This window comes from Barbatula barbatula (assembly GCF_947034865.1).
Source record: "Barbatula barbatula genome assembly, chromosome: 13".
NCBI classification, from domain to species: domain Eukaryota; kingdom Metazoa; phylum Chordata; class Actinopteri; order Cypriniformes; family Nemacheilidae; genus Barbatula; species Barbatula barbatula.
This window is the reverse complement of record NC_136776.1, coordinates 15526071-15548808: the sequence shown is the minus strand read 5'-3', so window position 1 is coordinate 15548808 and position 22738 is coordinate 15526071. Positions and strand designations below refer to the sequence as shown.

Here is a 22738-nt window from a genome sequence, read left to right as displayed (position 1 = left end):
TAACGTGTCTTCTAATTTCTATTAAATAGGTCAATTAAACAAATATATTAATAAAAAAGAAAATCAAATGACAAAAATATTTCCATCGATATTTTCCTCTCAATATCCTCGCGATTCATCCACTTTAACACCGTGTCTGCAGAGGACGTGACAAAAGACATTATAATTGTAAAAGACCCCTTATAATTGTACACAAACTGAAAGCTGAATAAACGCGCTTTCTATCGATGTATAGTTTGTTAGGATAGGACAATATCTGGCGGACATACAATATTTTAAAACTGGAATATAAGGGTGCAAAAAATAAAACATTTGAGAAAATTGGCCATGAAGTGCAAATCAGAGGCATCCACACACACAAAAGACAGTTTTTACATATTTAGTGCAGGAAATTTACCAAATATCCTCATGAAACATAATCTTTGCTTGATAACCTAATGATTTTTTGGGATAAAAGAAAATCCACCATTTTTACCCATACAATGTATTTTGGGCTTTTACTAAAAATGTTCCCGTGCTATTTAAGAAGGTTTTGTGGTCCAGGGACACGTTTTGTCCACACCGGATGCGGCGCGGCACAAGGCGACAAACCCATTAAGAACAAGGTTGTCATGTCGCGTCGCGTCCGGTGCAGACACGGTGTACGCGTCGTCTCGTTGGCAACCCGGGGAGTTTGGTGAGAGCAAAACAGACCTCATGTTTATCAATTCCAGGTAAATGAAGACCTGCAATGGACCCGGAAGCAAGGCGGTAAAAATGTGCAACACTCACGAAACGCTGTTAGCAGATGTTAACGCTTACATCAACTTCAGACACGTGCGGTAGCCATCATAACCCGCGACTGTTTTAGCTCAAACTTGTACAACTGGAGGCTATCGCGCCCCTAGACTAAAATTGACCATGGCAACCATAGTTTCCGACAAAATGTTTCGGTTTATAAACTGTAAAATCAAAGTATCAGGTATTTTGTCTGGAGTTGACGTTTAATTTAGTCTACTGATGGCGACTGGATAATACACTTGTACGTTAGCCTAACTGTCATTATATATTGCAAGGGTTAAACCTGCACATAATAGGCGTTGAGGTTTTTAGTTTATGGGTAGTTTACAGTTTGACTGAACCTACATCTCGGATCATCATTTGGCCTCGAAGCTTCTCCTCGAATGATGTTACTACACCTTTTTTCCATATTTCTCCATTGACGACCTTGTATAATTTTGCATGTAACATTGACCTTGGGGTGTCACAAATATGGTCCCAGCAGTAGTATGTGGATATGTAAATTCTATATAGAAGTGTTTTTACATTTCAAAGTTGTGTTATTGTTTCTTTGGGAACACGGCATCCTCTTAGTTCAGGATGCAAATTTACCTAGAAATCATCATAAGCACGCACACAAGCCCTGTTTAAACCGAGATTCAATCATAAGGCAACAATAAATGAGTCGTCATGTGAGGAATGCATCTGAAAGCATTTCTTATGAAATACATCCTGGTGCTTCCTTGACTAAAGCGAAGGACCGCTTTATAGAAATGATGTATCTCTCTGATAGCATTTGATGATCTGTATATAGTGTAAGAAAATCAGAGACGTGCCCTTAAAATGTATGCACAGGTGGTCACACAAAATGCATTTTTGTCTCACCTGACCACTTTTGATCATGGACCGCGGAACGCATCTGAACAAGAGGGGGGGGTCATAATTTCAAGTCACGCGGAGGGGGTGGGGGCGCATATTCATTGAAATAGACAATATTACTGATAGATTAAATAACGTTGCGACACCACACATCTACAGTACACACATGATGAACACGCACACATGCTTCCTCAGATTAACCCCTCTGATCCCACTCTAACATTCACACACAACAGGCCAAGCCTATCTACACACAAACGCACAGATGAAACTATAGCAAGTACATCCAGTCCACAACCACAACTCATCTTGCTGCCTTGAATCTAAATCAACATCATAGTCATTATCATCACAAGTCAACACCCAACAACAAAAGAAGTAAAGTTTCCCGCTCGTTTCACACAATGTCAGCCAGTTAAAATCTCTGAACCACTGATATTGAATTGATCTTGCTCGTTGTGAAGACCCAGCCCCCTGTACCTTTTTGGTCTTCATAAGCACAGCAGAGTCTTGAGGTTGATTGGGTTTTGTGAGATCCCCTCGCAGCACTCACTAGTACAGTGGCTGTCGGTAGCTTGGCTTGAAGCCGGAGGAGAGCAGCTAGCCAGGGCTCGTCCGAGTCCGTGGTGGAGATGGACGCTCCGGGTCTGTTGTTGAGGCCACAGTGGAAGCTGGAGTAGTTTGCTCATTTTGTTTTGCCAGTTTATTTGTAAAAAATCTGACATTGACTTCTCGCGACGACGCTCTCACATGACAGACCTAGTAACTACGTCAACGTAAAGTCGTAGTTGATAAACAATGCACAATAATTTCAAATAAAAATGCAGCAGTCAGTGGGAGTTTTTTTATCGGCAGGAGTTGGTGAGAGTGAGTGAAGCTGTGTGGTGACTAGTATTGTTTAGCCCGTAAAAACACAGATACAACTTAGGCTTTTATTCATATAAGATAGTTTGTCAGAGTACAAAAGTTGCCCCCCAATTCCGCGGTCTATGCTTTTGATCAAATAATGGATAATACCCGGTGAAAAGAGCCATATGTGATTTTGTAATCTGAGCCTTTGACTAAAAATACTGTTTTTCTTTCTTTCAAAAACATGTAAATTCAACATTTTGCATCCATAACGTCAGCAGGGTGTGCCAGAGGAGTGGATGTCTGTCCAATAGGAAGTCAACTGAGACAAGTTGTATGTAAGTATTGCTATAAGTCTGGAATATAAACAGCGATTGTACTGTGGGGGTGGTTTGACGACAAACAGATGAATATTTGGCGGTTTTTTAGGGATAATACCCAAACGCTTCAGACACATGCCGAGATACGCATCCTCTATGAATATGGGTCTGATGTGCAGCGAAACCTGTACAACCTTCTCTGGTAGGTCCATTGAAAAGATGTAACACATGCCCACAGGATATGGGGGATATCTGGATCTGGGATAGACATCGTGAGGGAGATAAAATTTGCTGGATGGATCTCTCAGGACGCTGTTGCTGGACAATATGAGGCCAGTGATGTAGTTCCTTTGGAGTGTATTCAGATTCACAAGCATGTTGATGAGGTTTTTGATGTTGAGGAGGACGTCTGTGTCCACCTTTACGGCGTAAGACGCCTGCGGACACTTTGTGCTCAGCCATTCCATCATTACCATGGTTTTAATGGTTAAATTCCTATAGGAGTCCCTGAAGTTACTTTGCAGCAGGTCTTGGTACCGCTGGTTTTCTTTTTGAAGTTGGTCCTGCAACGTCTCATTGGTTCCTCTCTGTGAGCCCAGAAGAAACAGAACCAGGACCACCTTGTCCCTGACCAACTCCTCACTTCCCCACGTCTTTCTGATGGCGTTGCGCGCTTCAAAGTTCCCGGGGGCCACAGGCACGATGACCACCACGAAGGGCTTATGCTCTGCGCACTTCTCAGGGTGGTCGATGATGAATGTGTATTTTTGGGGGTAAGCAACATGGTAGTACCCCAAATTTTTCGGCAACCGCCAGAGCTTTCTTTTTTCAAGGGTGACAATGGTGAAACACAGAAGTAAGACATTTCCCAGTATCAGGAGACTGACCAGTAGCCAAGTCTTGTAGAGCATCTGTCTGCAAAACAGAGGCTAAGGAACATCAGGTGCATCTTTTAAATGATTATGAACTTTTGCGTACTTAATTATTAGTTGTCAAGTAAGACTTCTTTACTAAGGTCCCATTCTGACCGTAATGATCTTAGACCGTCAAGATTCTTGAGATCCCATTTAGGGTTCTTTGGATGCCACAATGGATTATCCGGAGAACTTCTAGACACTGATTTAGTTTTTTGGCGAAGGGTATTTTGGGCTCCCTTAATGGATGAGATGTTTCGCCCCAAAAATTTAAATTATACTATAATGTCATTCCGAACCAGACTTTCTTCTTCAGAACACAAGATATCTTAATGCTAGTAACCAAACAACATTAGCCCCCATTGACTTCCATTGCATGGACACAAAACCGCTGAGGCATTTCTCAAAAAATCTTCTTTTTAAACAACACGAGGGTGAATGATCATTAACTTTTTTTAGTGAACTATTCTCTTAAATATTAACTTCCTAAAACTTTCTCAAATTGAGTAGATTATTAATTAACAAAACCATTAAAGTAAATAAATAAATGCTTTGATGTAGAGCCATTGTGCCGAGATGCTTGGAAGCTCAAGAACAAAATTGTATTACATTTTCCTAATGCAAATGTTCTTCCTTACTAAAATCACAGATTATTACAGAGCTACATTAAGTAATTAACTATACATTGTTGACATACCTTATTTTTCTCTGGAAGTTAGAGAGACACATATCCATCCAGAATTCACTAGAAGTCTCATCTGCCACCTCTTAGCTCCTCCTCTGGGGAATGAGGAATGTCTATTTTCTTGCTCTTGACCTATTGGCTCTGTTAAAAACCACCTGGTGTCACTTGTGTAGACTCACTTTGCTACTAAAAATGGTTGTATTTTCAGTCCATCACTGACTCATTTGGCCATATTTTCTTGTTGTTTGGTAAGATACGAACAATGAAAGAATATGACAGACAATGGTCAATGTAACTTCATGGTCACCTTAGCAGCATTGTTTGCATGGTATGCAAAACTCAAGTTGAATGTTTAGACGTGACCTTGTGAATACACGAAGAACTTAAATTAAGGGTTCCCTGTATAATGTTATGATGTTTAGATTGTGTTCTGCTCAAACCCAGTTTGACTTTCAAAATGGAACCAACCATGTTATCACTGACTGGAAAATGTTTTATTGTAGGACTTTGTCACGTGACTGATAACGCATGGAGGTTGGTTAAGGGTTAAAGTGAAAGTTGGCCATCCAACTTTGAATGCTGCATCTTGAATGAGAACTAGTACGGTGACATCACCAAATAAACTGCAAATGTAACCGGTTTCGGAGTAGATTGTAAACACTTTAAAAGGCAAACATGAACGTTTTACTTTTATTCACATTTACGGAGACGGCAGCAGCCATGTTATCTTATAGATGCAAAACATCGCCGTCCATTTGTCCCTCTTCCCAGAGCCATGACCGACTTTAAACACGCTTTCCGTTCTATTAATCGGACCATGCCATTATTCAAATAAAACGTAACTCTCACATTGACATTAAAGAACGAGGGATACATAAGGGTTATAAAGTAAACAAATTGCAATACATTAGACAAAATTGCACATTAGCTTTGTAGGGAAATATTATAATGGAGTACAAGAAAAACGGCAAACATGCATTAACATGATCTCAAATCATCAAGTCAGATACCTTAAGGTGGAAAAAAATGACAATTAAATTATATCAATTTATAAAACTTGACAGCAATACACTTACTAAAACAACGGTTTGAGATCAAGCAGTGTTGTAAAAATGAGATATTCTGAAAGAACAAACACATTACACTTGAAATTGAAAAATTACACAATGAGCCACTCAGATACACGCATATATATTATATTTCTGAGGAAGATAGATGGTGTGCTTTCAGATTATGATGTTTACAAAAGTTCACAGTTCAGAATTATACCAGAATTAGATTTTCACTAACAAGATACACAACACAATAATAAACAGCTATTATGTAGATAAACTTTATATACAAATAACGTCTCGGTTACGTCTGTAACCTCGGTTCCCTGATGGAGGGAACGAGACGTTGTGAGAGACTGACTGGGGGTTTGATCTTGAGAACCTACCCTCTCCGAGATAATTAATTAATTAAAAAACGCCAATGGGCTTGGCGAATGGCACGCGCACGCCAGTCTCCGCCCCGTGCATACGGGTATAAAAGGAAGATGGCGGCGGTCATTCACTTACCCTTTGTACTGAGGAACCTGGAACGTTCACTGCAGTGATTCGGTGCAGCGTTGTGGCATGAAGTCACAACGTCTCGTTCCCTCCATCAGGGAACCGAGGTTACAGACGTAACCGAGACGTTCCGCTTCAGTCGGTCTCTCGACGTTGTGAGAGACTGACTGGGGATCAATCTTAAACGCCACAGCGCTTGCACCGATATCACGACCTCTAGCGGAGCGACCCTGACTGGGCTAGTGCCCAATAGTGCTACCGCGAGATGTAATCTTCCAGTCACATAGTATTGGTCATACTGAGAAGCCTCTACTGACGGCCTCACGGACATTGGCGTACGCCTCTAGTGCTACTGGGCTGCTACTGGTTCCACGCGAAGATTGTAAAACCTTGCGAAGGTACTGGGCGTAGCCCAACCCGCTGCACTGCAGATGTCTGCCAGAGAGGCGCCTTGTGCCAGTGCCCACGAGGAGGCCACACTCCGAGTGGAGTGGGCCCTCACTGCAAGCGGGCACGGGCGATCTTGGGACTGGTATGCCACCGTGATGGCATCCACAATCCAGTGCGCCAGTCTCTGTTTGGAGACAGCCCCCCCCGGGTGCTGTCCTCCGTAACAGACAAAGAGCTGCTCGGAGTTTCTTAGGCTCCGTGTGCGGTCCAGATAGAGGCGCAGCGCGCGTACTGGACACAACACATTAGAGGTTGGGTCTTCCTCCCCTGAGGGGAGCGCCTGCAGGTTCACCACCTGGTCCCGGAAGGGAGTGGTGGGAACCTTGGGCACGTAACCGGGCCGGGGTCTCAAGACCACGTGAGAGTCGCCGGGCCCGAACTCTAGGCACCCTTGGGACACGGAAAATGCCTGTAGGTCCCCCACCCTCTTGATAGAGGCGAGCGCCGTCAGGAGTGCAGCTTTCATCGACAGATGAGGGAGACTGGCAACTCCGAGGGGCTCAAACGGGGCCGTACCAAGGCCCTGTAGGACCACGTTAAGGTCCCAAGAGGGTATAGAGCGCGGTCGAGGTGGATTCACCCTTCTCGCGCCCTTGAGGAACCTGTTGACCAGGTCGTGTTGACCGAGAGACTAACCCTCCACGAGATCGTGATGTGCAGCAATGGCAGCAACATACACTCTCAGAGTGGAAGGGGAGAGATTACTCTCAAGTCTCTGCTGTAAAAAGGCCACCTGCTGACTCCAGAGGAGGAGGCGTCGGGCGAGTTGCGACAACTGCCGTGAGCGTATGCCGCCCTGGTGATTGATAGACGGTCTAGGTGCCGAAGCACAAGGTCCCTGTGCGTGCACAACACATCTCGCGAGTGTGCCAAGATAAGCCAGTCGTCGAGATAGTTCAGCACTCGCACGCCTTGCTCCCTGACAGGAGCTAAGGCAGCCTCCACTAGTTTGGAAAAAACCCGTGGAGACAGGGCCAGACCGAATGGCAGGACCCTGTACTGATACGCCCTTCCCTCGAACGCGAACCGTAGGAACGGTCGGTGTCGGGGAATAATAGAGACGTGAAAGTACGCGTCCTTCAGGTCGATTGCCACTAACCAATCCTGGTGACGTACCGAGCCCAGGATGCGTCTCTGCGTCAGCATTCTGAACGGCAGCCTGTGCAGGTGTTTGTTCAGGCGACGCAGATCCAATATGGGCCGCAGCCCCCCGCCCTTTTTGGGCACGATGAAGTACGGGCTGTAAAACCCGGACGACATCTCGGTTATAGGGACGGGTTCGACCGCACCCTTCGCCAGAAGGGCGGCGACCTCCTCCCGAAGCACGGAAGCATTCTCTCCTCGCACCGAGGTGTACAGAATGCCCCGAAACTTGGGGGGGGCGCCTGGCGAATTGGATCGAGTAACCGAGACGGACTGTCCTCTCTATCCAGTGTGACGGGCTGGTGCGCTGCCAAGCGTCCAAGAACCGCGACAGCGGGACCAGAGGGACAATCTGCTTCACCGTGCCGGGGAAGGCTGGTTCGGTGGCTGACAGTAGGGTCACCTCGCAAAGGGGGGACCCCCCGGGAGGCTGACGGCTCTGTAGTTTTACCTGCTTCCGGCGGCCTGACGCAACATCCGGGGGAGATTGCGGTCGGCGGCCCGATCCATCCAAGACACCGTCTGGACGAGAGTGCTGTGGAGGAAAACCCAGGGGAAATATCTCTCTTTGTGAGTAAGTGGGTGCCGGGCCCTGATAAGGGCCCGGACTTGATGGAGACGCGGCAGGCAGCGTCCTTCCCCGATCCAGCGTTGGAAAGGCCGGGATCGGACCCAATGAAACTTCCCCCAGGTTCGTCCCGTCAGGGCCGCTTAGCAGCGCTCTTGGCGGACTGCTGACGGGGGACAGATGCCTTCTTCCGCGGGGCTCGACGTCTCTGGCGGGTCATCCTATGGGAGGGTCCTGGAACCGGAGGTGCCACCGCGGGAGGGCAGGGCTGTTGGGAAGCAGACTGCGGCCGAGAACGTGACCACCTGCCGGTGGCCTGCCTGCTTAATCGCCTCGGTCTGCTTCTGAACCGTGGAGAACTGCTGCGCTATGTCCTCCACGGTATCACCAAACAGCCCGGCTTGCGAGATGGGCGCGTCTAGAAGGCGAGCCTTCTGGGCGTCGCTCATCTGCACAAGGTTAAGCCACAGATGCCTTTCCTGGACCACCATTGTGGACATCGACCGACCCAGGGCGCCCGCCGTGGCCTTCGTCGCCCGTAGCGCGAGGTCTGTGGCAGTGCGCAATTCACTCATGCGAGTTGGGTCGGGCTTCCCGCCGTCCAAATCCTTCAGGACTTTCGCCTGAAAGACCTGGAGGACTGCCATGGCATGGAGGGCAGAAGCGGCTTGTCCAGCAGCACTGTAAGCCTTCGACACGAGTGTCGAAGAGAGCTTACATGCTCTGGACGGGAGTCTAGGTCGACCCCTCCAAGTGGCAGCCGTCTGCGGGCACAAGTGGCCCGCGACCGCACACTCCACCTCCAACCCTCCTGCCTGATACGCGCCGAAAAAGGGCGCATTCCAGGACTTGGAGAGTTCTTCATGCACTTCCGGGAAGAACGGCACCGGGGCAGGGCGCTGCTTTTGACCACGCCCCGATCCCAGAAACCATGCATCCAGCCGCGAGCGTTTTGGGGAGGGTGGAGCCACACACTGCAACCCGATGCACGCGGCTGCCCGAGAGAGCATGGCCGACATCTCCACGTCCGTCTCCTCTGGCACTCGACTGCCTGACGACAGGAGATCAGAGGAATCTTCCGCATCAGATGCCAGCAGGCAGCTGTCCGATGCAGCGACAGAAATGGAGTCATCATCCCTATACGTAGTCTTTCCGCTATGAGACGGCTGTCTGCCGCTCATAGGGGACAAACCAGGTGAGCGTGCAGGGGTATGGATGGTCCGCGAGCATGTTGCTGACGGAGCGACATCCATAGGAATCCCCGAATCACCCCCGCCGCTCGCCAAAGCGATCAACCGCGCCGAAACAGCGGCTGAAGACGCCTGGGAAGCAGACGGGGTGGTGGCAGCGCTCGAAAAGAACGTAGCCAACCGTGACCGCAACACCCTGATTGCCATGTCCGCACACACGGAACATGCCAAATCAGTGAAACCTGCCTCAGCATGCTTGAGCCCCAAGCAAGTGACGCAGGTGTCATGGCCGTCAGACTCCGGGATGAGTCTGTCGCATCCGAGGACACAGCTACGAGACATACTCGTAGCCGGAGGGACTTACCTCTAAGGTCTGTAGCCTTCTGTCGAAACGCCCAGGGGAAGTCCACGAAAGGAGAAGTCCGCTGCTCCGCGTCGTAAATCCAGCAGGAAAAGTTTTTCTCGAAGTCGAGTAAAAGTGCGTTGCATGTAGAAACACACAGGTTCCGAAGAACAAAGGATAAGTGAATGATCGCCGCCATTTTCCTTTTATACCCGTATGCACGGGGCGGAGACTGGCGTGCGCGTGCCATTCGCCAAGCCCATTGGCGTTTTTTAATTAATTAATTATCTCGGAGAGGGTAGGTTCTCAAGATCAAACCCCCAGTCAGTCTCTCACAACGTCGAGAGACCGACTGAAGGGGAACACAGTGTTGTAGTGTTGGGGAGCACTTTTGGATCTGTTACAAATGTTACATAAACCGTGTTAAAATAAATGACGTTTAAAATAAAAAAGTTGATGTTATTGTGTTGGTGATAATGTGTCAAACATAATGGTGCAGAATGCTTGAATATTTAGCGTTTTCTTTTGTGATTGATCATAAAGCAAAAAGAGGACATTTGTAAAATAAACAATTTGAATTGTCGAATGCTGAGAAGGACGGAAAATCCTTTTGTGTAGTAATGTACAAATACTGCACACTGTTGTCTCGTAAATCTTTTTTGCCAAATATATTTCCTGACCCATTCAGCCATAAACAACATTGTTGACATAACAACATGAATGTTGTTCATCTTAAAGTCTAAAGAGTCTCAGAAATTGGGTTTGTCTTTGCTAAAGTAACTCAAAAAGAAATATTCTGAAAAAATTACAAAAACTCACCCCAGAGGCTTCGCACAAATTTAAGTACAGTCTTGTGCGTAAATCTCATTTAACAGTAGAGGGGGACAATAAACATAACATTTCTCAAGAGCAATTTTTGAAGGCGACAAAAATAATCCAGCCAAAAGATCGTTGAGTTTCAGTCAACTGAATGTTTAGCTCAGTGCTCAAATCAAATCAAGTCTTCTGTGGGTCTCACAATATACAATTTATACAAAATACACAATATATTTGATCATAATATGCATAACCATATCCAATTTATTAATAACAGGCTTACATAAAAGAAAAGGCTTCTTTTACTGTCATGAAACTGCTCCGAGATTTAGAGGGGAGATCCACTTGCAGCTTTATTGGTGGGTAATCCAAAGGCGTAATCCAGATAACAGGCAAGGGTCATACACAGGTAGGCAGTTCAAACAAACAAACAAACAAAACAGGCAGGGACCAGAGGCAAAAGCGTAAACGGGAAGCAAGGCAAGAAATACGAAAACCATAAACCAGGAAAACGCTCAGAAATGCAGTATAGAACAAACAAGACTTCGCAGTGAGTGAATAAGTGCACATGGTATATATAGAGTGAATGTGAATGATATGCAGGTGTGTGTGAAATCAGTGCTGATGAGTCCGGGTAGTGAGTTATGGGAAATGTAGTCTGTGAGTGAATGATAAGTCTGATGTGGAGTGCCCTCCGGTGGTTTTCAAGGGCACTCCAGCTGGTGACCCGTTACAACTGTATTTTGGATCAAATCAATCCAGGCTTGATGAACAGAAATGACTTTTGAACAGTGGTGTACATCCAACAAAGTAATTCTAGCAGTAATGTAGTATTTACTATTTTCCCTAAAACAACTGAACGATTTACACGTTGTGATAATAATGTTTGTTCCGAAAGACTTTAAATGCAAGAAACTGTGTGTTAGTGTTGTGGGGATTTTTCAACGATTTCAGTGCAGTTAACATAGTTACGGCAAGAGACCGTTATGAGCAAGTCTGTCAGTCAGCAGACCATTCAACCATTTCAGGCCAAAAGTCTGCTTTATTCAGGAAATAACTATGGCTATCAATATGTCACTCATAGCTATTTCAAGAGTGAATCCCGCATTTATATGCCAATGTAATTCCCAAAAATTGCCAGCGTGTATGTGGCTGTTGGTCTTGGCAGCATGAAAAACAAGTTATCACATTCTGAATGGATCATATATAGATACCGCACAATGAGCACTCCCTTTATAATTACTGTCACTCATCTTCATCGAGATCTCTAGCACCCCCGAAACCAGGCCTAATAATAATTTACGCAAGGAATACAAAAGCCCCGACATGGAGTTGATAAGTATAGTGGAAAGATTCTCCATATTTTAGCTGAAGTTAGCTCCACCTGAGCGACACCAATCAAACAGTCATGTCAACGATGTCCTGGGCAGTACAGTACAGTACAGACAAGCATAAAATTACCTCTCCACACGGATACTCGATTCCTTTCACACAGACCTCTTAACATCCTTCCAGATGTCAATTAACTGCTGAGGATTACCCAGAATTGTTGTGATGACCCTGAGACACTCCTCACGTTGGTATTTGCCCATATAGGCTTTGAATTGAGAAGGATCTGGGGGGCTTGAGGGTTTAATTCCTAAGCGCTTCATACAAGCACCCACATATGCGTCTTCGATGTTGAAGGGCTTTATTTCCTTTGAAACCTCAACTAGTTTTGGGGGAAGATCATTGGAGAAAACATATCCCATCCCCAGCAAGTATGTGGGGTAGGTTGGTTCTGGGTAAATCTCCTCCGGCACGTACCATTTTGAATTTTTACTTCTGACGACGGGTCGGTTCCACATCACCATGCCTGTGATGTAGTTCTGTTTGGGTGTTTTGGGGTTCAACAGGAGCGTCATCAGATTTTCAAGGTTTAAGAACATGTCAGAGTCGATCTTCATGCCGTAAGATGCTTGAGGGCAGCGTGTGGCCAACCAGTCCATGATCACCATCGTCTTAATGGTCAGGTTGACGTATGTGTCTGTAAAGTTGCTTTGCAGTAGGTCTCCATGTTGTCGGCTCTCTTCCTCTAACTCTTGTTGTGTTTTATTACTATCAGCTCCACCTGGCAAACCCACTATGAACAGAGTCATTACCGATTTTCCCTTGACATTGGTTTCCGTCCCCCACGTGCTCCGGATGGCTTTCCTAGCCTCCAGTTGTTGGGGGGCCACCGGCACCATCAAAACCAGAAATGGGTTCTGCTTGAGACATTTATCAGGTTCATCCAGGATGAAATGATAGTTGTGTGGATGAGCTACATGATAATGTTCTGAGGTAATGATATTAGTTACTGCGACAGTAGTTGTTTGTGTAGTAGTCGTTTGCTGTGTAGTAGCTGTTTGTGCATGGGAAAGAGGGAACTCGATTATTTTATAATACGAGTGTATCTTTTTGGCCACATCTTTATACTGTTCTTTCGGGTTCATAGTCAGAATTTGAAAGGCATAAAAGATGTACAGAATAATCAACAATAAAATTGTCCATTTAATTAGCAGAATTAATCCTTTTCTAATGTCAACTCTGTGCAATGTCCTGTCCGTTGCCTTGTCACATCTAAGAGAGAGGGTTGACAAAAAGTTTCATAAAAATTTTAAACTCATCATTGTTAAGTCAAGTATTGCTGTTACAATTTTTGTATTTTATATTAAAACATTTTATACTAAAATATGTACTAAACATTTTAATTTCTAAATTCACTTCAGTGTTTTTGTTGTTTTAAGAATAAATCTAACAAATGTAGATGTTTATGCAAATTTTAATTAATGATAAGTAATATTAATTAGTTTAACTTTATTAAAAGGAGTATCATCTAAACTCTTAACCCTTAAATGCAAACATCGGGTAACCCAGGGCATTATTCACTACCCTTCCTCTGTTTAACTTTCTAAAGTTAGACCGAGTGAAGGCACCACAAAAGATTATTTAATTTTTATTTGTGGAATTGTTATTATAAGGAGAGTATTGTACTAGGGCTGGGCAGTGTACCAACTGTTCCAGTTTGAAGTACACAATCTCTTTGAATTAAAAAAAACCTGGCAGACCGGCACCCCATTTTACAGTGCAAGTTTCGCACTTACAAAGTCAGGTTGTTTTACATAACAATTACTTTGACCGTAATAGTAATTTGTTTTAATATTTTATTGTGTTGTAATTGTGTTCAAATAAAAAACAAAAAACAGTTATCAATTCTTTACGGAGGTATTGTGGAGGTTAAGTTTTGGCCACATAATATTTGCTTATGTTTTTGCCAATGAAACCGTCTATTCATACGAAGCTTATAAAGTCAGACACATCTCCTCTGTACAGTGAAAATTTATAGACTCCTTTTATTTGTTTACAATGGGATTTGCAGCCCTCAGCACAGAGCAGCGAGAGTCACAACTGTGAAACCGTACAAAGATCGACAGGATGCCAGGAAGCTTGTCTTTAAGTTTTTAAGGTATTTATAATGCTATTCGTTTTGTAAATAATAAATAATGTGTGGAAACTTCCTCACAGCACATCCCTTATGAGAACTCAATACTTTCGACATTTGTGTTCTGCACAGCCAAACTCAGATTCTTTCTGGATTTCCAGGGAAGACAAATACTGATCAGATGTATACTGTAGATTGACTTGTAGAGAAGTCACTTTGGATAAAAGCGTATCCCAAATGCATAAATGGAATTGTAAATAAACCCATAGCGGACCTCTTTCCTGTACACGGTGTTCATTTACCCCTTCCTATAAACTTTTAGTTACCAAATTTTTTTATTAGGAGTTCTCCGTAAGCTATGCTAGTAAACAAAACATTTGATCGTATTTCTTTTAATGTTCTTTTATATTGTATGCATTTTTATACTTCAATCATTTAGATTTATTATCGATTTTTTTTGTTTATTTAATATATACATTGTTTCTAATGTCAATAAGTAATCGTGTTGCATTATTTGTTATAATTGAACCATAAACCAAACAGTCAGGGGGAAACCGTGATAAACCGCGAAACCATCGGAATCCTTAAAAACCATGATACAGAGTTTTGGACTGCCCACCACTATTTTTAACTATTAACCCAGTTTAGAGATCCAATCGTGTTATGTAAAATCCTGGTTCACTAAGCATTCAAATATGTAATAGATATTGGGGAAACACTCATGCGTTAAAGGGGTTAAATATTTATGTCAATTTTACAGATCTGTCTCCAGGATATGATGTTTGCTGGAGAACAAGGTAAAATGTTGATGAAAAAATGTGTATTTAATTTTTTCTAGCCACACAGTTACAAGTTACACAATTTCCTTCTCATTACATTATTTAACTACAAGCCTACTTATTTATAAACTCAATTATAGATGAATTGAAAGATTTAGTGAATTCGTATTATGATAAAAAAAAGTTTAACTCACTTCATCCTGACACTTTTGTTGGAGATTTTTACCTTCATGTCAAAGTGTTGGTCCACATTCAACCAGCAGCTAATCTAACATTAGGTCATCATCTGAAAGTTACAGTTGATCTAACACTGCAATTTGCCCCTCCTCTTACCTGATGTTCATAAAAAATAGGCAAGGGATTGGCCAAATCCACAGGACTTTTTATATTTCTTGACTCATTATTAAAGGCCTGTAATGCCACAGCCCTGCAGCTTTAGAAACAATGTATATTTTAAATAAACATACAAAATGATGATAAATTAAAATGAATGAAGTATAAACTTCTCTACAAAGTCAATCTACAGTATACATCTGATCAGTATTTGTCTTCCCTGGAAATCCATATTTTATCCACTTAATATAGCATTAGAAAGAATCTGAGTTTGGCTGTGCAATAAATAAATCACAACTACATAATAATGTACAGTATAACAACATTATTGTTGTTGGATGTCTACTTTACATTGGATTTGTCATTTAATGCATTCACATCACGTTTCCCTTGGAACATGCCCCCTCAGTCCAAGGTGTTGGTTGCGTCCGAAAGGCAGCTGTCATGTTGCCTGGCTGCCCAATGAGGAAATACTAAGACAGAGAGAGTGCTGTGGGTTCAGCAGACGCAAAAAAACTAGAACGTTGCTGAACTCAGTAATATTTATTTCTCTTCTCTACGTGTTCTCATGCATTACATACGATACCTTACCATAGACAACACATTTCCCTCTCTTTTAAGGAATTACCTATCTGCATACATCAACAATCAGTTCAGTCTGAATGGGGCATGAAGTGCACACAGTGTTGAACTCTGTACTGGTTACTGCAGTGAGAGCAACAGTTAAAGCTACCACCTCAACATCATTTTCCAGACTTGGTTTCAGACTGGGGAGGGTAGTCGAGACAAACAGTCTCTCATTCTCGTGCCCTGGCTTGTATTGAATGTCGTAGGTGATGCCAATGCCTCTTTGTGTACCTTCAAATACTTTCTCTCCACTGCGGTGAGAGTGCGTGATACGAATGCGACGGTCCTATCTACATTGCCTGCATGCAACTGGGTAAGGACTCCACTGAGTCCATAGTCTGATGAATCAGTAGTCAGTATTGTAGGTAATTCTGGGTTGAAGAGTGTGAGAAAAAAACCTTTTTTACCAGCTCAAAAAGATCTCCTGAACTTCAGATGATCATGTGAATGGAGTAGAGCCAAGTAACAGCCTGCGCAGTGGCTCCACCACAGTAGCATAGTTTGGAATGAACTTGGAATACCATGAGATTAGATCAAGAAGTGAACGAAGACTCACCTCATCAGCAGTAGGGGACGTATCTGACACAGCTGATGTGTGATTCGTCTGGCTGTAATCGGTTCTCAGATAGCGTATGATCCAGAAATTACAATTTTGATTCTCAGGTGGCACTTCGCCATGTTCAATGTCAGTAACATCATGTTCCTGCAGTGTCGGTCTGACCTTTAAGAATTCAGTTGACCTTTAAGAATTCCCGACATTAACCTCTGGAAACAGCTTGGAGCAGAGGCCAGTCCGTACGGTACCCTTTTCAAGTGGTATAATCCATTATGCGGGATGAACGCTGTAAGATTACGTCCTCGTGCAACACAACCTGGTGGTATATGCACTCTGAAGATCCAATGTAGAAAGCACTGCTGCTCCGCATAGCTTTGAAAACATTTCTTCCATACGCAGAAGCGGAAAACTGTCCATTACGACTGCTTTATTCGGTTCACGTAAGTCAACACAGAGTCGAATCCCTTCAGTCTTTTTTCTGGTGACTACTATCGGTGAACTCCATTCAGATGCTTCCACTGACTCGATTACATCATGTTGCACAAGCTGTTGTATCTCTTTAGACACCTCATCCCGGACAGAGAAAAGCAACCTTCTTAGTTTCTGGGTAACCGGTTGAGCGTCAGACAGCGGTGTAACACGGTGTACGAATCCTTTTGCACACCCCAACAAATGTTCTGTGCGTACAGTGGAGACAGAACATGCAGACTGAGCCATTGAGACATGTCCATCATGTATTTGTGATAGATAGATCCATTCTGTACAATGTAGAGGTCTGTATTGGTAATCTGATCATCGAACATGAAACATGCATCTCTTCCCTGGAATAGCATCCGCTCCGAAAACGACTAAAGTACGTTTTGGCCGTAACAGCGGTGCTTGGTTGAAGAATTGAGTGTACATGGTCATTGGTAATCTAGACACTGCCGATCCAGTATCCAGCATCAGCTGCACGGCTTGCTTCTGTCCAGTCTTTACAGTAATCTGCAGGGTGCACATTATTTTTCCACCATCCTGGGCAGCATGTTCAACAGTCAACACAGTTCCTTCAGGTACTGCAATTTCTCTCACCCTTTTGCTTCCACTGCATACCTTGGCAAAATGTCCTTTTTTAGTACAACTCCTGAACACAGCGTTCTGAGCAGGACATCCAGGAAAATTTGCTGTATGCTAGGCACTGCCACATCTGTAGCACATAAGTCTCTGTTTGGTTTTGAAAGTGCCCTCCGTAACTGCATTTTATAAAATAGGTTATTATAAAAATAGGGAACCAAATCAAGAGGGGAACAGGTTCGGGGCATGAAATAATTAACCATTAATGATGAGGAAATGAGAGGTCGGGGACAATGTCGAGACCCGAGAGAGTGCATAGCATGTCTCTCTCACACAAAACATGAGGCTCTGTCATGATTCTGACACTAGACCAAGACTAACACGACTAGATGAGGCAGACTGCTCAATACCTGTGTTAAAAAGAGTGCAGTATTGCAGTAGGAAGTCCTCTCCAAGATGGAACCAACCATGTTATGACTGACTGGAGAATGTTTTATTGTAGGGCCTTGTCACATGACTGATAACGCATGGAGGTTGGTTAAGGGTTAAAGGCAGTGAAAATAGGCTATTGTGGTGCATTACAGTATAAAACTCCTGGATCATCCGTGCTGTAAATGCACTGGTGTCACATCCGTGAAAGCAAACTATAAATGTCATTGTTACTCTTTGGAATAAACTTTTTGTACAATAGTCTTGGTGGGTCATGACCTTCGTAACTTACAAACAGCATTTATTTTGTATAACTCATTTACCCAGCTCGGAGATCTCAAATCGTTCTTATATTTTTCACCATGCTCGCTTCCACATACTTTGGGCCGTATGTATATGACATGATTTGAAAAAAATGAAGAGGTCTCACTATCGATACACTATTGAAAAAAGAATATTACGATATTTTTGCATTACCCAGTTAATATTGGACAAAGTCGCAGATAACAGGGCCCATAAACGCTGCAAACGTAACCGGTTTCACAGAGTAGATTGTAGACACGTTAAAAGACAAACATGAACTTTTGACTTTTATTCACATTTACTGAAACTGCACCAGCCATGTTATCTTATAGATGCAAAACATCGCCGTCCATTTGTCCCTCTTTCCAGAGCCATGACCGACTTTAAATATGCTTTCCGTTCTTATATCGGACCATGCCATTATTCAAATAAAACTTAACTCTCACATTGACATTAAAGAACGAGGGATACATAAGGGTTATAAAGTAAATAAATCATAAGAAATATTTGCACATAAGCTTTTTAAGGAAATATTATAATGGAGTACAAGCAAAAGAGCAAACATGAATTAACATGATCTCAAATCAAATCATAAGTCAGATACCTTAAGGTGGAAAAAAGTGAATTTTTTTTAAGTGTTTTATAATCTAACAGATATGCTCTTAATAATAATACTAGTGTTTTAACAATCAGACATTATGAAAAATAAACACGTTACACTTGACGTTGAACTGCTACACAACATAGATACCATATGAATTTTAACCGTTGTGATAATCAACAAGAAAGTATATATTTTGAAGTATATTTCTATATTAAATATTATCTGAATATTTTTGGTTGTCATCGGAGAGATTCATAAGTTGATTCTTGATGTCTATTATATGTCTAAAATGTAATGTGTCTGCATAATGTGTTTGAAAATCCTCATGCTATTGTATTAGAGGGTTGGTGACGCAATCCATGACTTTCATTTAGTGTTTAAATATTAGCATGTGACCTCAGTCAGTTTAGAAGGAAAGGCTTTGCACATTTGTGAAGTTATTTGCATGAAATATTTCCTCTTTGAATGTCCCGTCTTAAGTTTAAAGAACTGTTAACGTATGTTTAGCCAAAAACTGTATGTTTAATCAATGATAAAATCTGCAATGTTTAAATTGGGAAGATTCACAGATAGCATTCAGCAAAAGAAAGAACTTGTCAGAGGTGAACTAAAGGAGTGTATTACTGAGATGGTGCGCTGATTAGGATGTTTACAAAGGTTTAAAGTTTAAACTAAAACTCACTAATAAGTTACACAACACCATAATAAATGGAGATAAACCATACATGCAACTAACACCGATCAAAAAGAACACTTCAGTGTTTCCCTTAGGATTTTGTGAGACTGTGGCGCTTGATGACGTCACACGCTAATTAACATATTTGTGACGTCACCATCACCTGGTTTTAATACTGCGTTCAGGACACCTCGGAAGTGGCATATTTCCCACCACAAACTTGAAAGTGACGTCTGGCTTTACTAACATTAAAAGTATTTTGTAACATTAATATTCCTAATGATTATTAAAACATTAGAAGTAAGTTTTAACATTTAAAAGAGCAGCGTTCCATGAATTGTTTCCGGTTTGAAGTGGGTATTGTTCCCGAAAGTGCGTGAAGGGAGCAAAAGTTGTAACTTTCTTCAATTTTACTCTCTGAACATTACATACAGCTTATTCCCCGGGCGGTGTCATTTACATATTTCTGTTTCTGTTGTCAGTGCACAAAGACAAATCCTCTAATAAAACCACAACACACACCTTAAGGGGCGGGAGCCAGGGCATTAGCCGTTATGCTTTTTTGGCAAAAAGTTGTAGTCTTTCATTAAGCGTCTTTGGCTTCTCCATGCCGTCTGCCACCAGGAATAGTGAGACCTCGTGCAAGAGGGGCAACTGACGACATTTTCCCACTGAATGAATGGTTTATCCAAAAAGGTGCTAAGTTTGTCGTTACACTCAAGTCGCTAAATCTAGTGTAAGAGTTGCAGACCTTGCAACAATGGCCGGACTAATTGTGAATAAATGGGAGACTAATGAATGTAGCGGAAACAATTCTCTTGTTTGGAAAAGGTAAAAATGGTTAAAGTGATCGAAACCTGTATGACTTTCTTTCTTCTCTAGAACACATATATTTTGAAGAAAGTTGGTAACAGAACAGCCCTAGCACCCATTCACTTCTATAGAGCTTGTCACTCTACATCACGCTGTGTTGCATGCTGGGTGTCACGGCCATATTTGTAGGTGGTTAGCGGCTCTTTTCTGCAAGTGGGTTCAGTTCAATGTTGTTTTGTTTGACTTGATTTATTCATATTTTCTACGGCTCTAATTATCTTCACACCACTGTACGCAAAAGCAAGGTGAGAGCCGTAGTTAAACAAAACAAACGCTAGTTAACAAACTCCTAAGATGGCGGCGCCGCCCCAGCATGCACACAAATGAATGGGTAATTTGTATTGACATAAAACCAATGCAATTGAATGGGTTCTGGTGGTGTTAACAACACTCGGACAACATTGTTGATGTAACAATCTAAATGTTCATCTACAAATCTAAAGAGTTTCGAAAATGATGTTTGTCTTTGTTAAATTAAATCACAACAATACTTAAAGACAGAAATATTCTGAAAAACAAACTCTAGAGGTATTGCAAAAACAATGAACAGTAGAGACCAGCATAAGATTCGCTATTCAAATTATATATCAAATTCAACTCCTTTCACACAGACCTCTTAACATCCTTCCAGATGTCAATTAACTGCTGAGGATTACCCAGAATTGTTGTGATGACCCTGAGACACTCCTCACGTTGGTATTTGCCCATATAGGCTTTGAATTGAGAAGGATCTGGGGGGCTTGAGGGTTTAATTCCTAAGCGCTTCATACAAGCACCCACATATGCGTCTTCGATGTTGAAGGGCTTTATTTCCTTTGAAACCTCAACTAGTTTTGGGGGAAGATCATTGGAGAAAACATATCCCATCCCCAGCAAGTATGTGGGGTAGGTTGGTTCTGGGTAAATCTCCTCTGGCACGTACCATTTTGAGTCTTTGTTTCTGATGACAGATTGGCTCCACATCACCATGCCTGTGATGTAGTTCTGTTTGGGTGTTTTGGGGTTCAACAGGAGCGTCATCAGATTTTCAAGGTTTAAGAACATGTCAGAGTCGATCTTCATGCCGTAAGATGCTTGAGGGCAGCGTGTGGCCAACCAGTCCATGATCACCATCGTCTTGATGGTCAGGTTGACGTACGTGTCTGTAAAGTTGCTTTGCAGTAGGTCTCCATGTTGTCGGCGCTCTTCCTCTAACTCTTGTTGTGTTTTATTACTATCAGCTCCACCGGGCAAACCCACTATGAACAGAGTCATTACCGATTTTCCCTTGACATTGGTTTCCGTCCCCCACGTGCTCCGGATGGCTTTCCTAGCCTCCAGTTGTTGGGGGGCCACCGGCACCATCAAAACCAGAAATGGGTTCTGCTTGAGACATTTATCAGGTTCATCCAGGATGAAATGATAGTTGTGTGGATGAGCTACATGATAATGTTCTGAGGTAATGATATTAGTTACAGCGACAGTAGTTTTTTGTGTAGTAGTCGTTTGATTGTCATGATGAAAAGGAAATTCTATTACTATATAATAAGACTGTATCTTATTTACCACCTTTTTATATAAAGTGTTGTCAGAAACATCAAAGACGTACACAATAGCTGTCAATAGGAATGTCAATGCAATTATCAAAATAAATCCTTTTTTAAAGTGACATCTGTATGGTTTATGGTTCTGAGCCAGATTGGATCTGAGAGAAAACGAAAACAAAAGATTTCAAAGATATTACAAAACCATCAATCTTTAGTCAAGTATTGCTTTTAACAGATAGTCAAGTATTTCTATTAATAAAATGCATTTCATTTGGAAACGATTTTATGAGATATACATACTTGATTTGGTAAAATATGGATTAGACTGCAGCTGGGTGGCCAGAAAAAATACCATAAAATAACCGGAAAAAACTTTCACATAAAACCACATGTATATAATGTTTTTCTATAATTTGATGTTTATTATACGTTTTAATAAAATTATATTTTAACAGTGTAACTATTATAAAGATAAATTATATAATTGATCCTAATTTTATCAAAATCTTCTGGCAGCTTGGGTGCCAGAAAAATACAGTAAAACCCTTTTTACTATTATAAGTGTCTTTAACAAATATATATTTGCTGGAAAAGAACACATTTGTTGTTCTATGGAACACATTATAAGTTATTTTGGGTTGAGTAAGGGACGACACAAGGTTGAGTTAAAAGTCCCACAAAATCTGTTGTCTATAACTATACAGAGATGTGTTCAGTTAAGGACAGGTTGTTGATTTTAACAGTGAAGCCAGTGTTATATTAGATATGTTTCATAGCAATACATTACAAGTTACACAATTTCCATCTCTACACTATATTAAATATCAGATTACTGTAAGTAAATGATAGTAAAACTTACTTCGTCCAGACGTTTCTGCCGGAGATTTTAACCTCCATGTCCAAGCATTTGTCTGCAATCGGGACAACCAGCAGCTAATCTAACAGTACGTCTGAACATTACAGCTGCCCTAGAGTGTGTCCCGCCCCCTCTTACCTGATACAGGTGTTCATTGGGGGATTGGGCCATTATGCCATTTTTACTTGAATAGG

The 22738-nt window shown here is 42.4% G+C and overlaps 2 protein-coding genes across 2 annotated transcripts; both read right to left on the bottom strand.

Annotated features, from left to right (window-relative positions):
* Positions 1–633: 633 nt before the first annotated feature.
* On the bottom strand, positions 634–15070 carry LOC306902976 (uncharacterized protein). The gene is made up of 3 exons (XM_079471896.1): positions 14903–15070; positions 11964–13067; positions 634–3722 (listed from the first exon to the last, which is right to left on the bottom strand). The coding sequence occupies exons 1-3, from the start codon at positions 14938–14940 to the stop codon at positions 2762–2764; spliced, it is 2103 nt and encodes a 700-aa protein (XP_079328022.1). The 5' UTR covers positions 14941–15070; the 3' UTR covers positions 634–2761.
* Positions 15071–18283: 3213 nt separating this feature from the next.
* Positions 18284–22701, bottom strand: LOC306902245 (beta-1,3-galactosyltransferase 2-like). The gene is made up of 2 exons (XM_079470647.1): positions 22548–22701; positions 18284–21846 (listed from the first exon to the last, which is right to left on the bottom strand). The coding sequence occupies exons 1-2, from the start codon at positions 22583–22585 to the stop codon at positions 20766–20768; spliced, it is 1119 nt and encodes a 372-aa protein (XP_079326773.1). The 5' UTR covers positions 22586–22701; the 3' UTR covers positions 18284–20765.
* Between the last annotated feature and the right edge of the window lie 37 nt (positions 22702–22738).